Below are 15,534 nucleotides of genomic sequence, written 5' to 3'. Positions count from 1 at the left end.
AAAAGTAGGGTACGAGTCATTTTATTCTTTAAACTAGAATCTCTATGACTCTGTGCCTTTTGTTTATTTATGTCTGATTTATCATTAGGTTAATCTACAATGATTTATTTGAGGTCTAGTTCTCCAAAATGTTCCGTAGATGATTGTACCGTCCTTAGTCAGGGTGGAGATAGTTTAAGTTTGATTGACATGAAGTTAAGCATGTTTTTTTTCTGCAGGAGTGACAGAATTGGTACTATGATGAGATGAAAGCTGCCCGTGTTGTCAATAAAGTTACTCTGATTTTCTACTGGTTGGTGATCCAGTGTCAATGTAATGGTCTAATGTAAAGGTAGATCGGATCCTAATGATGTTCACCTTCAGAGCTCAAAATACCCACTTGAAAATGCAACCACATTTTGCTTTGCGCAACTTAATTTTGCAGTTGGAACACTGTTTTTGCCCCCACATACATGCATAAGCTTTTGTATCTATTTTTTTATAACATGAAAATATTACATAGTTACATATAAGCAATGACTTGAAAGCGGGGCAACCTGAAATGTTGATGGCGCAACATGGCTTTTGACTCAGGTTGCCACTTGGACAACCTGGCTGACAAAAGTATTTCGAGCACTGACCTTGTAGTGTCCAGTGGCACATAGAGAACTGCAGTAAGTTTCCTTGTTGTTTCTGCAGCAGGTATATTTTTACAGAGAGGGGTCCACCGTTCCTAGCCCTTCCACTTACATGTAAACGTGCTCGAGGCCCCTCCTTGAACACGGGATCCCCATTTTTGTTTGTTATTGTTATTGGCTGGGCCGACTACTCACTCTTTGCAGCCAGGGGCTGAATTGCGAGGAGCTTACAATCGGCGGGGCTAAATCGCAAGGGTCTGGAGCGAGCTGCCATTCGGCGCCACTCAGGTGACCTCAATACGACTGTCGCAGTGTCTGGAGCGAGCTGCCATTCGGCGCCACTCAGGTGACCTCAATACGACAGTAATTGCCCCAGGAAAAAGACAGGTGCAGCCCCAACCAAGATGTCCTTTCCAGGAGTTGAACCGAGGTCTCCCAGTTACAACCAGTTGGAAAAAGGATATCAACAGTGAGCCTGCTACCAGTTGAGCCACAGGGACATCCCAGATCAGATCCTAATGGTCGCCTCTAAACTTTCTGGTGATGTGTTGGTTTGGACGAGACTGATTTCAAAGAGTAATACATGTATTAAGTAATGCCTTGACTTTGTGTTTCTGTGTTGTTCTATCTGCACCATCAGAGACAATTATAGATTGAAGAATGAATGAGTTCTAATCGGATAAAATCCCAAAATACCTTTATTGCCAAAGGAAAAGCACAATTGCTACTGATGCGCCACATGTCCGTGACATATGGAACAATTTTTGTCAGTTCAGAATCAAAAGCTGGATTTTCCACCTAACTATGAGCCCGCAAGTGTAGCATCCAGTTTAGTATAAGTACTTTCAACAACGATAGCTGTCAGAAATGTAATGATGGTTTTATTTAAATTTTTTACATTTCACAACTTTGGAAGAACAACAAAGAGGCAATTGTTGGTCTTTGTCTAGTTTTTAACAACAGCTTGGCGTGAACAGTCACAGTTCTACAAGATCATGCTTAATATGCAGATAAATGTGACTTTTATTGTAATTTTATATTTCCGAAAATAGTTTCGTCAGGTTGGTAGAATGTAGGATAAGGGAGAAACTCTTTGTACACAACCAGTGGGTACTTTCATAGCGGGGACGAGGGGGGATACAAACTAAGCCATGTTTGGGATTGTTTTCTCACCGCAAAAGCGCCACCTACATCGGCTACATATAGCGGTGAGAAGCAGAACTCCAGTTAGAAGCTCTGACGAAGGTGTCTGAGAGACATCAAAACGTAAGCTATGTAAGTACCCACTGGTTGTGTACAAAGAATTTCTCCCTTATCCTGTAATTTTATACATAGATTGATGGCCCTGGAGATTGGTATAAATGGTCCCTTGCCACAAAAACCTCCCTTACAGATGACTGACTCACAAAATACCATTTCTGTCTAACCCTATAACCAGGGCTCGAAATATCACCAGCATATGCAGGTTAGTGCAGGTGAAATTGGAGCCGTGCAGGTATTTCTGGTGTCTACCTGCACCTAACCTACACTGGTCCATGTACTGGGTATATGCAGGTTAGTGCAGGTAAAACTGGAGCTGTGCAGGTATTTCTGATGTCTACCTGCACCTAACCTGCACTGGTCCATGTACTGGGTATATACAGGTTAGTGCAGGTAAAATTGGAGCTGTGCAGGTATTTCTGGTGTCTACCTGCACCTAACCTGCACTGGTCCATGTACTGGGTATATGCAGGTTAGTGCAGGTAAAACTGGAGCTGTGCAGGTATTTCTGGTGTCTACCTGCACCTAACCTGCACTGGTCCATGTACTGGGTATATACAGGTTAGTGCAGGTAAAATTGGAGCTGTGCAGGTATTTCTGATGTCTACCTGCACCTAACCTGCACTGGTCCATGTACTGGGTATATACAGGTTAGTGCAGGTAAAATTGGAGCTGTGCAGGTATTTCTGGTGTCTACCTGCACCTAACCTGCACTGGTCCATGTACTGGGTATATACAGGTTAGTGCAGGTAAAATTGGAGCTGTGCAGGTATTTCTGGTGTCTACCTGCACCTAACCTGCACTGGTCCATGTACTGGGTATATACAGGTTAGTGCAGGTAAAACTGGAGCTGTGCAGGTGTTTCTGGTGTCTAAAAAACGTCGTATGGTGTAAATGTAATGTGGATTGTTATTAGCTGCATTGAATGTTATTAAGTATAAAAGAAAAAATAGCAATGGTTCCTGAACAATTTTAGGTTGATCAAAACTTCCTAAATTCAGAGTGGTGCAGGTAAAATTTGTCTGGTGCAGGTAATTTTCTATGTTACCTGCACCAGTGCAGGTAGGCAGAAAAAAGTATTTCGACCCCTACTATAACCAATACAAAGTTGGTCCCAAAGGGCTACCTTAGCAGGCTGGGGCCAAACCTATAGACCAATGATACAGGGACTAATACTAATATTCTTCAACATCTGCCCTGAAAACACTTGAATGTTTCCAACATTTTGAGACTACACACATTGTTGTAAGGGTAACATTTGCGAATTGTCCATCTGGTGCCTAAGCAGGCTAAACGTTAAAAAACCTCTGGACTTGAACAATGATAAAGGGACAGTAATGTTCGTACATGCTCTGGAAAGTTTCTGATGCTTCTACCATTGTTGATGTACATGTGCACGCCACATGGAAATTGTCCATACAAAAGAAAAGTCGGCTAGTCTGATGAACTGGAGTGCCTTCTTCTTTTGTGTTTCTTTTTTGACTTCTTTGAAGACTTCTTCCTCTTTTTACTCTTTTCTTCGTCTTCAGAATCCGACTCGGAGCTGGAGTCTTTCCTCCTCTTCTTGTGCTTGGATGACTTTTTGTGTTTCTTGTGTTTTTTCTTCTTGTCGCCGCTGGTTTTGGGTTCCGCGTCCTTCTTTGCCGCCGCCATGCGCTTAGCGAGTGCCTCGGAGCCAAGTTCCTCCTCACTGTTCTCACTACTGGTGCTGCTCACATCCAGCATGATGTCCTGGGGTAATGGGGCAGACGGAAAGTTGTTAATTGGAAAGACCATTACCAGTATAGATGAGGTACAGTACAATTATAGAATGATGATGACATATATGAAGGCCCATTATGTACTATTTAACATGTCAAGCCTAGTCGGTCGGGTTACACACAGGTCTTCTTCTTACAAATTCCCAAATTTCAGGAAAACAGTTTATCTTTTTTTAAATAAATTATGTCAAATTTCAATTGACACAATTGAGTCATAATACTAGTGGGCATGTTCACCATTTCCAATGCAAATGTGTAAAGACAGGAATAATGGACAATATGTCAAAGGTGAGACATAAAGCAACTCTGGATATTGTTATGCAAATCGAAACAACACATCCTGTGCATCCATAGGGATGTACCTACTGCTGGAATTCTAAAGATGAACAGAACTTTGTCCCCTATCTATCTATTCAAGGAGGTTGAAAAAGAACCTCCTTGATCTATTCCACACCAGCACATGTGCAAATCTGAACAGAAACACCCATGCCCCACCGCCCCCCTCCCCACCGTCCGTACCTGTGTGGGGTTGGCCCGTAGAAAGTTGCGGCACTCGAACGTGAGATGTCCCGTGTACCCGCACTTCGCGCACCCGACTCGCGCCTGGTTCTCGGACGCCTGGTTCGTCAGCCGGGCTACCAGGCCCTGAACATCCGTGTGCGCCATGGGAAACCCAGATAAAACGGTTAAATCCGCACAAAACCAAATAAAAACGTCTTTTTCTCTTCCTAACCGGAAGTTTCTAGTTGTTTCCAATGAAAGGTCAGCGCGGAGGATTGTGGGTAGGTCAGCGTTTTCTCCCACAATGCCGTGCGCGGCAATCAGGACGGCCCAGAGCGAAAAATTATACGCGAAAATCGTCCGGAATAAACAATAAATTGACGTTTTATGGACTTGTTTATGTTTAAGTAGGTAAAAGATGCAGTTATAAAGGTTATGGCTATTTGATCTCTGCACACGGTAAGTTTAAAGTCTTATTTTTCGCACCAAAAATTGCACGGTGAAGTCCAAGCAGATGTGATAGGGTTCGCTTAAAAGGCTGGGCTGTCTACCAGGCCAGGCTACCTGACCTGTCTACCTGGCCTGGCTATCACGTCAGGCTACTCAGATCCCCCCATTCATAGCCCCATCATACGGCACTCAGCCAAAATAGCTGATTGACAGGCATAGTAATTGCTGATCTCCAACCCTGCTAGTGTTAGTGACCCAAGGTTGCCCTGTCCACCACAGTGGCACCACTGGCTGGGCCCTTCGGGAATATGTCTGGGAGGCCTTGCTTGCAGCATGTCAGGAACACAAGTATCAGCACTGTGTTTGTGTATGTTTGTGTGTGTGTGTAAATGTGTGTGTGTGTGTGTGTGTGTGTGTGTGTGTGTGTGTGTGTGTGTGTAAGAATGGGCTTGCCAGCAACAGAATTTTGTTTCTTTATTGAATATCTATCTTCTAGAACAGAAACTCAGCTTGTGCAACAAGATGGGAGAGCATAAATCACTTGCTCACTGTAAAGCTAAACTTGTACTGACCAAGGGGGGTACAATTACATGTACCTCCTCCTTGTTCTCTATGCTAGTATGCCATGTTGACATATAAAATCTTAGTAGTCACATAGCATTTTTGAGGCTGTGGATTGTTATCCACTGTACAATTTTTGTGTCCAGGACAGAGCCCAATCCTCTCCTTCCACTGCCAATAATCTCTAAGACGTAAGAGTGGGGAAAGTACTGTTAACAGCACAGATTTTGTGACATGTCAAAGGATTTGAACCCAGGACCTCTGTTTTCTAGGTCTAACACCCTAAAGCATTTACCGAACACAGTACTGGTATAGTACTTGAATGCGTTCCTGACAGCTGCAAGGAAGGCCTACCAGACACATTCCCGAAGGGTCCAGCCAGTGGACAGGCAAACCTCAGGGCACTGACAGTGTTGAAGATTAGCAATTACTATGCCTGTCAATCAGCTATTTTGGTTGAGTGCCACATGATGGGGCTATGAATGGGGGGATCTGAGTAGCCTGACGTGATAACCAGGCCAGGTAGACAGGCCAGGTAGCCTGGCCTGGTAGACAGCCCAGCCTTTTAAGCGAACCCGATGTGATATGGGAGGGGGGTTGTTTAGAGTAGAGAAGACAAACAGAACCATATTTATTATATGAGCGAGGCTATTGACACACCCAGTGTGGCGATAGCCTGTTTAGGCTATTGGCACACTGAGTGTGTCGATAGCCTGTTAGGCTATCGACACACCCAGTGCTAGAAACCACTAAAATGACGAAATCTTACGATTATATTTGACAATCAACACTCTGAAAAATACAAATGGCATCCTGTGTCAATTATCAACCCAAAATACGATCTTTTTCACGTGTTTACGGCACAATTTTAAACATCGGAATCTGCTATTATATAGGGAGCTAGTTTTACTGTCACCGCATGTGCAGCCATGTTGGATCGGTCAGGAACACGTTTTCAGCTGTGTTTACTGACAAATTCCTGCCGTATTGGAGAATTTGCGGCCTCAAAACTTATATCACTAGGGAAGCGAAGTTATAGTTGTTGTTTTACCTCGGAGTCCATTATTTTTAATGTGAAAGAAATATTCTTCCGAGTCGCTGCCGATAGCGCCGGAACCACACGGCCGAAAATTATGACATGTTCTGTGGTCAGTGTTAGTTTTGGTTTATGATGCTAACAGAAACTTTAAAAGTTGTTACTATATAAAATATTCTTATATCAAAGGGATGTTTAAAAAGGGATAAGAAAAATTGAATCTCCGGGACGGACTCGAACCGGGTCGGAGCTGGAAACTGATTTCCCGGGACAACGCTCTTCACCACTACGCCACGCCAAACATACACGATAGAGGCCGTAATAACAGGTACCCAAATGTAGGGCATAACTTGAATACGTCCGTTCATTCCAAGATTCAAAGATTCCAATGTCTAATCTTCCGAACAATGTCTAATTAATTATTGCTTGTGTAAAATATTGCCGTAAAGGCATGTTACAAGCTCTGATTGGCTGACTGGAATCTCGGTGTGTCAATAGCCTGTTTGGCTATTGGCACACTGAGTGTGTCAATAGCCACAGCGTTATTATATTCCGGTAAATAGACAAATTAAAGGTTTGCGAATGCTTAGCGCATGCGAAATAACTGAAAACACAACGTGCTTTACATGCATCGAGCTCAGGTTTCAGAAAGTGATTTAAAGCAAGTAGAAGTATTGAAGCGTATAAAGTTAACGGGAGGGGTCCAAAGTCCGGTAGGGGTCCAAACTCCGGTAGGATTTTAAAATCATTTTTGCGGAGATATGCATAAGTGTCTGCACATGATAAGTACAACTTGTTATGGACTAAACCTTGTTGTAAATATCTGAAAAGTCAGAGTATGTGTCCAAGTTGGTAATCCCCAACAGATAACGATTGAAAAAAGTACACAAGTTTGACGCCTTCCGTGCATGCTGACGAGCGAACTTATCGAGAACATGGCCAGGGAAACTCTTAAACTATTCATCGTCAAATACGAAATGTGAAAAATACCACCACAGATGAGAAGGATATCTATAAGACTTCCTAAAGAAGCACAGCTATGCCGTGTCTTTGTTTTTATAGTTGGATAATCGGAGCTAAATTATGCCGCATGTTCACGGCCCTGTCACCCCCGCCATCTTTGCCAATCACCTATGAAGGAAGCCGAGCGATGCCCAACACGATGGAGTTAGTCAACTCGTCAGTAGAGTACCAATCATTCAAGAAAATCGATCCCTACCGACTAAAGAAATCCTGTAGTCATTTCTGCTGTTAAAACGAGGTTGAAGCGGGAAATTAAGAAGCCGAAAATGAAAAAGTGTAATCACAGGCAGATGTAAACAAATGTGCCGCCATTTTCATTTTTGGCGACAGGTTGGTTTCGCCGTGAGAGGTAAACCTTGTAACTAAACGTATTTAAATATGCAGCGTAATTCAAAATATTGCATATATTTGTGACAAAAAAATAGTACTGCAGAAGTTTAGTGTTATTTTGCATGCATATGACGCTTAAAAATATACAGAGATGGCTTGGTTGTTAACTTATCGGAGTTTGGACTCCCTTTTTGTGTTAGAACGTTCCACTGAAAGTCAAAACCTGCCAATAGTTTTGCGCGCTATCTAACTACAGATCGGTAGTTGCTGCCGTTAAATGAAATGTATGTCTGCACAGCTTCAATCACACTTATATGGTTGTTAACAAGATCTTGACTTGTTTTTTATGGGTTCTCAGTAAAATGTACGATGACAAAAGCCATGCGCATTCACTTAGAACAGTAACCGGACATTGGATCCCCCCCGTTACACATAAGTTATAACATAAATATTGCTTGAAAATTAAAAATTAAAAAAAAAAAGAAATGGCTTAGTCCTCTTCAGATGACTCATTAATTATATCTCAAAGCAGATTTATAAGCCCTCTGACAGAGACCAGAATGCACGTACGGCGAAAGGAATTCTAGGTAATATGTCAATGGTAAAACCCTGAAAAAGGAAAGAAAAGCCGCCAGGACATTGTTATGCAAATCAAAACAATGACCGAGACAAGGAATTTTGTTTTTCGGGGCCTTACCCTTTGACATATTACCTAGAATTCCTGTCGCTGCACATGCATTCTGATCTCTGTGAAAGAGCTTGTGCTGAGTTTGATTTTGAGTGTCACAACTTTTGCAGTTTCCAGATTAAAATCAAATGTGATTTACCTCATTTGATAAACTTTTTGTACTCATGACATGCTGTTGGTGTGCTTTCTTATATAGGCACCTGTCCTGATGTCACAGAAACCGGTTCAAGACAACAAGGAGAACAAGACTTAACCCACAACTTGGTTCTATTTTGCTTGTTGAGATGAAATAAAATATGGCGCTCTTGCAGAAAATAAAGGTGGAACCAAAAGATGATTTTCAGGAGCAGACAAACCCTGTGCCAGACAACAGCACGCAAAAAATAAAGATAGAAGCAGAAGAGATGATCCAAAATAAGACAAGATCTGTTCCCAACAATGGCATCAGTGTGGCTACCTGTGACTCCGACTTAGAGGCTTCAGCTTTGAAAGGCCGGCAAAAGATAATAAAGATAGAACCAGACTTGGAAGACGTTGTCCAAGATGTTAGCAAATCTGTGTCCGACAAAAGTACAGGTGTAGACAGCGGTGCCTCCGAACTGGACAATACAGACAAGAACATTGCAAGTATGCAGAGGAAAGTAGAAGAAAAAGAGGACAATCAGGAATGTCTTGAGATGGAATCTGATCCAGACAACAGCACCAGCAGCGATTACATCCTTTCCTTAAGCTTAAGCCTCGCAGACAAGAATGCTAAGGAAGCCCCTGAAAGTCAACAAGACCCACAGGACGAAGTAGATTTAAATGTGTTGTTTCACGTCACGTCGCTACCTGAAGAGGATGCCCACAACCGGGACAACCATGGAGAGGAAAGTCCTGACCAGACAGGTAGTCAACCTTCCGACTCTGACGACGATACTATCATCTGCACCTCAGAGACGGAGCAGGAAACTCTGAGTGTGTCAGGAGAAGGTGCCAATGGAGAAGTACCCATGGATGTAGACTTGCCGACAGAAAACCATCAACCGGTATGTGTGGACGAAGGAACCGAGACTGCGAGGGAGAATGATTTGCAAGGAGTCTCTGAGAGGAGAAGCGTAAGACTGAGAGACATCAAGAGTCGGCAGAACACTGAGCTGAACGACTTGTTGTACATGCAGCGCGAAGTCTTCGGAGACGGCGACGATCGGTCGCAGACAACAGCGCCAAACAGGGCTGGACGGAAGGCGAGAAGAGCTAAACGGAAGTACGGGTACACCTGCTGTCTGTGTAGGAACGGTTGTAAGACCACGTCGTTGTCAGGGATGAGAGCCCATCTTCAGTACAGCCACCAGGTAACAGCCAACACTGAGTTATGTTACAGTTACACTGCTGTGGGCAGGCGATCAGACGCACAGCTGCAGCCTAATGACACAAGGGAGGAAGCAGGTCCTTCGAGCGATACCACAGCGCACGTTTCGTCGGAGGGGGTGTTAAATGCAAATTCTGTCGCCACGGGAACCTCTCGGCTGCGGTGTTTCTTGTGTAACGATAATCTGTACATCAGGCGGTACGATTCCATGGAGCTACACCTGCTGGTGAAGCACAAGGTCATGCACTCCTACCACAGGTACTATAACAGTGAGGTGGACACGTATGTGGTGGAAGGGGAGCAGCTTTCTTGCGTCACCAATGAGAAGACAGACCCTACGAACGCTCCTGTCACAACCAAGACTTCCATTGCCAGACAAGCACAACCTGTAACAGACCTGGAGCTTATTTCAGAGCAGGATGTCGGCAAGATTAGCACAAACAATGGAACCCAGGACACACGTCAATGGTTTAACTGTGGGCTGTGCAGAGAGACTTTGAATATCACAACTAACATAGGCATGAAGGTTCACCTGATGAGGTTTCACCAAAAGAAGTGGGACGAGGTGCCGTGGTACTTTGATGGTTTGCACACCACTACGGTGGGGAGGATGGACGGAGGGGACACACGCGAGCCTTCTGATGTCTCAAGAGAGAAAACGGGCCCGTTGAACTGTTCCCCGAACACCTCCGAGACGTCCGCTGCTGCAACACAAAATACGAGCAAGAGCGCTCCTTCCCATGTTCAACCTCAACCCTCTTCACAGCAGGGTGTTGGCATGAGCTCCAGTGCAGAGCGCAAAACTGTGGGAGAGTTCCTTTGTAAGAAACATCCCAGTTCGGAGGCAAGAAATGACTCGAACAGAGCTGTGCGGTTCTTTTGCCTCCTGTGCCAACTGGATCTGAACATCACCTCATTCGATGACATCAGAACCCATCTCCGCGACAACCACAAGGTGACGCAGCACTACGAAGAATGCTACACCATTCTAGAAGGAACCACGTACAGAGGAGACCTACATGTGAAACAGCCTCCCGACAACAAGAGGACAGGTCCCTTGTCCTTCACCACCGTTACAATACAGGAGCTCATCTCACAGCAGAAGACGCATGTTTCGTCTCCAGGCGTTAAAAAAAAGTCGGTAGACTGTAGTGCCGGACCGGATAGATCAATGTTCCGTTTAAACTGTCTCTTGTGCGGCCAGAAAGACTGGAGCATCAGAACGGCAGGTGAAATGCAGCGTCATCTAAAGCATGTGCACCACGCGACATGCTGCTTCGAGAAATTCTACACCGTAACACAGCGAGGAGAGACACCCCAGCCCCCTGCCAACAGAGACCAGCCTGTAGGACCACAGCATGTAGATGTAAACCCTTCCGAAGTACCGCGGACACCTCTGGTCGTCGGCACGGTTTTGATACCCGCGTCCGACAGAAAGGCGCCGGGCAGGCGAGATGACCTGTGGTGTCACCTGTGCCAGGCGAGAGTGAAAGTTTCTTCACATTACATGTCCCACTTTGACTTGACGCACCAAGTCAAGGACTTCGTCAAGCCTGTCTTGACCACCAGGTTCGTTGGCGGGGAGGAGGAAAAAACAGAGGAGACATCAGAAGAGACAGAAATGATGAAAGAAGTCCTCAACAACACAACAGGTGAGTATTAATGAAGCGGCAATCTTGATACATGTGTATATACAGGGATCGAAATACTTTTTTTTTGCTACATGCAAAATTGCAAGTTGGCAAAAATTTTACGTGCAATTTGAAAAATTTACATGCAACATACAACTAGGCGGCAATGGCGACGAGTATCGCTAGCTTGAATCGGTGAATTTTGATTACATCTAGTAAAGCTACCGGAGAAAGTTACTGGCAAAAACAAGGAAGGACAAAGACAGACATCCATATGTCTTCTTGTCTAAGAGTAGGGTGTTCAGCATTATATTCTTAGTAATGATACCGTGCAAGATTCTTTCCCTATACAAACCTGGAAAGCCACTTGAGACAAGAACGTTATCGGTAGGTAGAATATGATATAATAACTAACTATTTTTCCACAAAAAAAAGGGTAGATGATCCTCAACAACTCAACAGGTTAGTATTAATCAAGCAACGATCATGATCATAGCTCGAAATGCTTTTTTTCTGCATACCTGCACTAGTACTGGTGCAGGTAACATAAAAAATTCCCTTCACCAGACAAATTGTACCTGCAACACTCTGAATTTAGGAAGTATGGATTATACTAAAATTGTTCAGGAACCAGTTTTTTAATACTTAATAGGTGGTAACAGTGGATGCAGTTAGTAATAATCCATACACACCTATATCATATGATATTTATGTATAAAACCCAGTACATGGACCAGTGCAGGTTAGGTGCAGGTAGACATCAGAAATACCTGCACAGCTCCAATTTTACCTGCACTAACCTGTATAAACCCAGTACATGGACCAGTGCTGGTTAGGTGCAGGTAGACACCAGAAATACCTGCACAGCCCCAATTTTACCTGTACTAACCTGTATGTACCCAGTACATGGACCAGTGCAGGTTAGGTGCAGGTAGACACCAGAAATACCTGCACAGCTCCAATTTTACCTGTACTAACCTGTATGTACCCAGTACATGGACCAGTGCAGGTTAGGTGCAGGTAGACACCAGAAATACCTGCACAGCTCCAGTTTTACCTGCACTTACCTGTATATACCCAGTACATGGACCAGTGCTGGTTAGGTGCAGGTAGACATGAGAAATACCTGCACAGCTCCAATTTTACCTGCACTAACCTGTATATACCCAGTACACAGACCAGTGCAGGTTAGGTGCAGGTAGACATCAGAAATACCTGCACAGCTCCAGTTTTACCTGCTTTACCTACTATTTCGAGCCTTGATGATACATTTGTATATTATTTTCACTATATACTAGAACTGGTAGGTGGAATACAATATAATAAATTGAGTCACTTATAACTATTTTCCCTAAACAATTTCTCCTGTTAGAATCAAAGATTGTCCTGGTAGAATTCCAATCTCTCCTAGGAGAATTCCAGACTCGAGGAGATTGGAATTACCATCTCCCCTAGGAGAATTCCAAATTCCCCAGTGATATATATATATATATACATGTTGACCATCAAGTAATTAAGATAGAGATATTAGTGGCGTATGTTTACAAAAAATGTACTTGTATGTTTCTTGTAGTTTCCTTCTGTCTGAGAGAATAAATCTTAAACCATTTTCCTACAGTGAAACCTGTCCAAACAACCACCTGCCATCAGAGGACACGTTGAAACAGTCCCGTCCATTTTTACATAGTTAAGACCCCCTCCCAAGCAACCACTTGTCTTCCCCAACCAGCAACCACTTTTTTTACCTTCCAAAGGGGCATTCAACCTGCCCTCAACTGTCACCCACCAAATTCGATTGACAGCAGCTAGCAGCCATTTTATAAGCAGAATTATGTGGGCACAGTTACCCTGGATTTTCAGACTTCTTTTCCTTAGGTTTCCTTAGAAAACTTAGAAAGTGATTGTTAATGTTTGTTAGTATCACATGCATTTACATAAGCTAGACTCCGTTGCAGTCTTCGGAACGGGGCTTGGTTTCTTTTGATGGGGGGTGGGTGAATGGTGTCCATGGGTGTTGGTCCACGATTTTAACGTTGGCTGGGCTCTCTTGTGCCGGGAAAGGGAGTTTGCGGAGGAAGGGAGTTTGTCGTGATAGCGAGTTTCCCCGTCTCCGAAGACGAAGACCCAGCCAACAATCGCGGACCAATGCCCCCCCCCCCAAAAAAAAACCCAGCCCCATTCCGAAGACTGCAACGGAGTCTAAGCTCAAGCCAAGATTACCATACATGCATCTACTCCATGTACTTGTACTACTATTCCAGGAACCTCGAACACCCCTCCACTGGTGCGCTCCAAGATCCTGCCAAGCAACAGCAGGAGGGCAAAGTTCATCTGTCGGCTCTGTGAGGAGGAGATGGATGTGTACAGAGACGTCTCCTCTCATCTTAAGGTGAAACATCAGGTGAAGTGTCCCATCACCTGTACCGTCGACAGAACTGCTATAACAGAAAACCAGAAAGATCCAGCTGTGAAAGCGGCACTGCCAGACACAGCGAAGCCAACTCAGAACAACTCAAGTCTGCAAAAAGGTACATCAAACCAAACCAACACAGTGGAGCCGCCAGACACGGAGAAGCAAACTCACAACAACACAAGTCTGCAAAAAGGCGCATCAAACCGAACCAACACAACTTCAACCCAAGCTCCAGTTGTGAAAATCGAACCGCCGGACACGACAGAACGAATTACAGACGACACAGGTCTGCAAACAGGAGCCTGCAACAAAGCCAGTACAGCTTCAACCCAAGGTCCACGAGACAAGTCAGAGCCATCTGGCAAGCCTGGAACAACAGCACAAATTCCTGACAAAACAAGTCTGCCAACAGGTGCATCAAACAGAGCAAAAACCACTTCAACCCACAGTCCAAGAATAAAGCCTGGAAAAACTGCACAAATTCCAAACAACACAAACCTACAAACAAGCGCCTCCAACAAGGCCCAAACAACTTCAGCCCCACCGGACACATCTGCGGCCACCGCGCCGCAGGGAAAACCCAGCGGAAAGCTGAGAATCATGATGAAGTTCAACTGTAACCTGTGCAAGGAGGACCTGAAGAGCACCACGCTAGCGGCCAGGCGGTCCCACCTTCTGACAATGCACCAGATAAGGAAATCCGACGAGTCGTTCTTCACCGCCAGGGTCGTGCAGGATTACGCAGACGAAGATGCCAACGACGCGGAAACAAAGCGAAAAGTCGGCGTGAAACGGAAGCAAGTTAGTCCGGCGTCATCAAAACATTATTCTTCTGACCGGCAGGACAAAGCTGTGAGACTGCACTGCCTCTTGTGTAGTGTGAAGCTGAACGAGTTCGCCGTCATGAAAACCCACCTGCTGAAGAAGCATCGGATTACAGACTCCTACGAGTTCTATTTCACGTCTGAGGACCTCACTGCCGACGGACGACACAACATGACGACAGAGAAAAAATTACGCATGGAATTAGAAGAGCGTCGAAGCATGCCCATCCGGACGCTGCTTTCCTCTTACTTCCCAACGCCAGGAGAAACACAGAAGACCGCACCAAGCGACTGTCAACCGTTTGTGACGTTCTCGGTTACTGCACCAAATGCACCGGTGGAGAGTGGTGTTAGCCCAGTCCCTCTAGGTGTGGGGCCCAGTCTCCTCTCCCGACTACCCTCCAGGATGACATCGGAGTTCCGCAGCGCGTACCAGGTTTGTTTGTTTGTTTTTTTGTTAGTATAGTCATTTGTAACAAACGTTGTACTCACTATTAATAGATAAGTATTATTCCTTGAGTCCTACACTAAATGCAACTACTGATTTACATATATATGTCACAGGAGAGATGTCGATCCAGTAGAATCGTCGATTCTCCTAGGAGAGATCTCGATCGGAGCTGGTCCTAGGGCCAGCTCCGATCCGGGTCTCTCCTAGGAGAATCTACGATTCTACTAGTATAGTTTGCGATTGGGGTCTCTCCTAGGGCCAACTCTGATCCTAACTCATATGATGCTCAGATATTGGAATCAGACTGCGATCGGGATCTCTCCTAGGAAAATCGGCGATTCTACTAGGAGAGACCCCGATCGGAGTTGGCCCTAGGACCAGCTCCGATCCAAACTCAAATGATGCTAAGATATAGGAAACAGGAATACTTTTTATGATAAACGAGAGTTCGGGAACCTCACACCTCCAGGAAGTATTGTATGGCCTTTTTGCTGACATGTCTGCTTTTAGTCTGTCGCATTTGATACGCATGATTGAAGTACGTCTATGTCACGCGAAACTGTTGGGGTATTTATCTTTGGACACCGAAGACGGCCGTCTGAATAGTACCTATCATAGTCTGACGCTTATTTGTGTCT

At 44.6% G+C, this 15,534-nt stretch overlaps 3 protein-coding genes across 4 annotated transcripts in view; 1 reads left to right on the top strand and 2 right to left on the bottom strand.

The window, feature by feature from the left end:
• LOC118424803 (zinc finger protein 665-like) overlaps positions 1–15,534 on the bottom strand; it is a 1,044,319-nt gene that overhangs the window by 932,005 nt on the left and 96,780 nt on the right. The gene's annotated exons all lie outside the window — the stretch shown is intronic.
• LOC118424824 (formin-like protein 2) overlaps positions 1–15,534 on the bottom strand; it is a 1,075,906-nt gene that overhangs the window by 991,280 nt on the left and 69,092 nt on the right. The window lies entirely within an intron of this gene.
• LOC118424818 overlaps positions 14,057–15,534 on the top strand; it is a 3,371-nt gene continuing 1,893 nt past the window's right edge. For both annotated transcript variants that reach the window (XM_035833616.1, XM_035833615.1), the window contains exon 1: positions 14,057–14,881. In XM_035833616.1, the coding sequence (XP_035689509.1) occupies positions 14,222–14,881 (660 nt within the window). In that variant the 5' untranslated portion in view covers positions 14,057–14,221. The remainder of the gene's footprint in view (positions 14,882–15,534) is intronic.

This window comes from Branchiostoma floridae, chromosome 10 (genome assembly GCF_000003815.2).
Source record: "Branchiostoma floridae strain S238N-H82 chromosome 10, Bfl_VNyyK, whole genome shotgun sequence".
In the NCBI taxonomy this organism is placed as follows: domain Eukaryota; kingdom Metazoa; phylum Chordata; class Leptocardii; order Amphioxiformes; family Branchiostomatidae; genus Branchiostoma; species Branchiostoma floridae.
The sequence above is the reverse complement of the archived record's forward strand: the minus strand, read 5'-3'. Positions and strand labels throughout refer to the sequence as shown.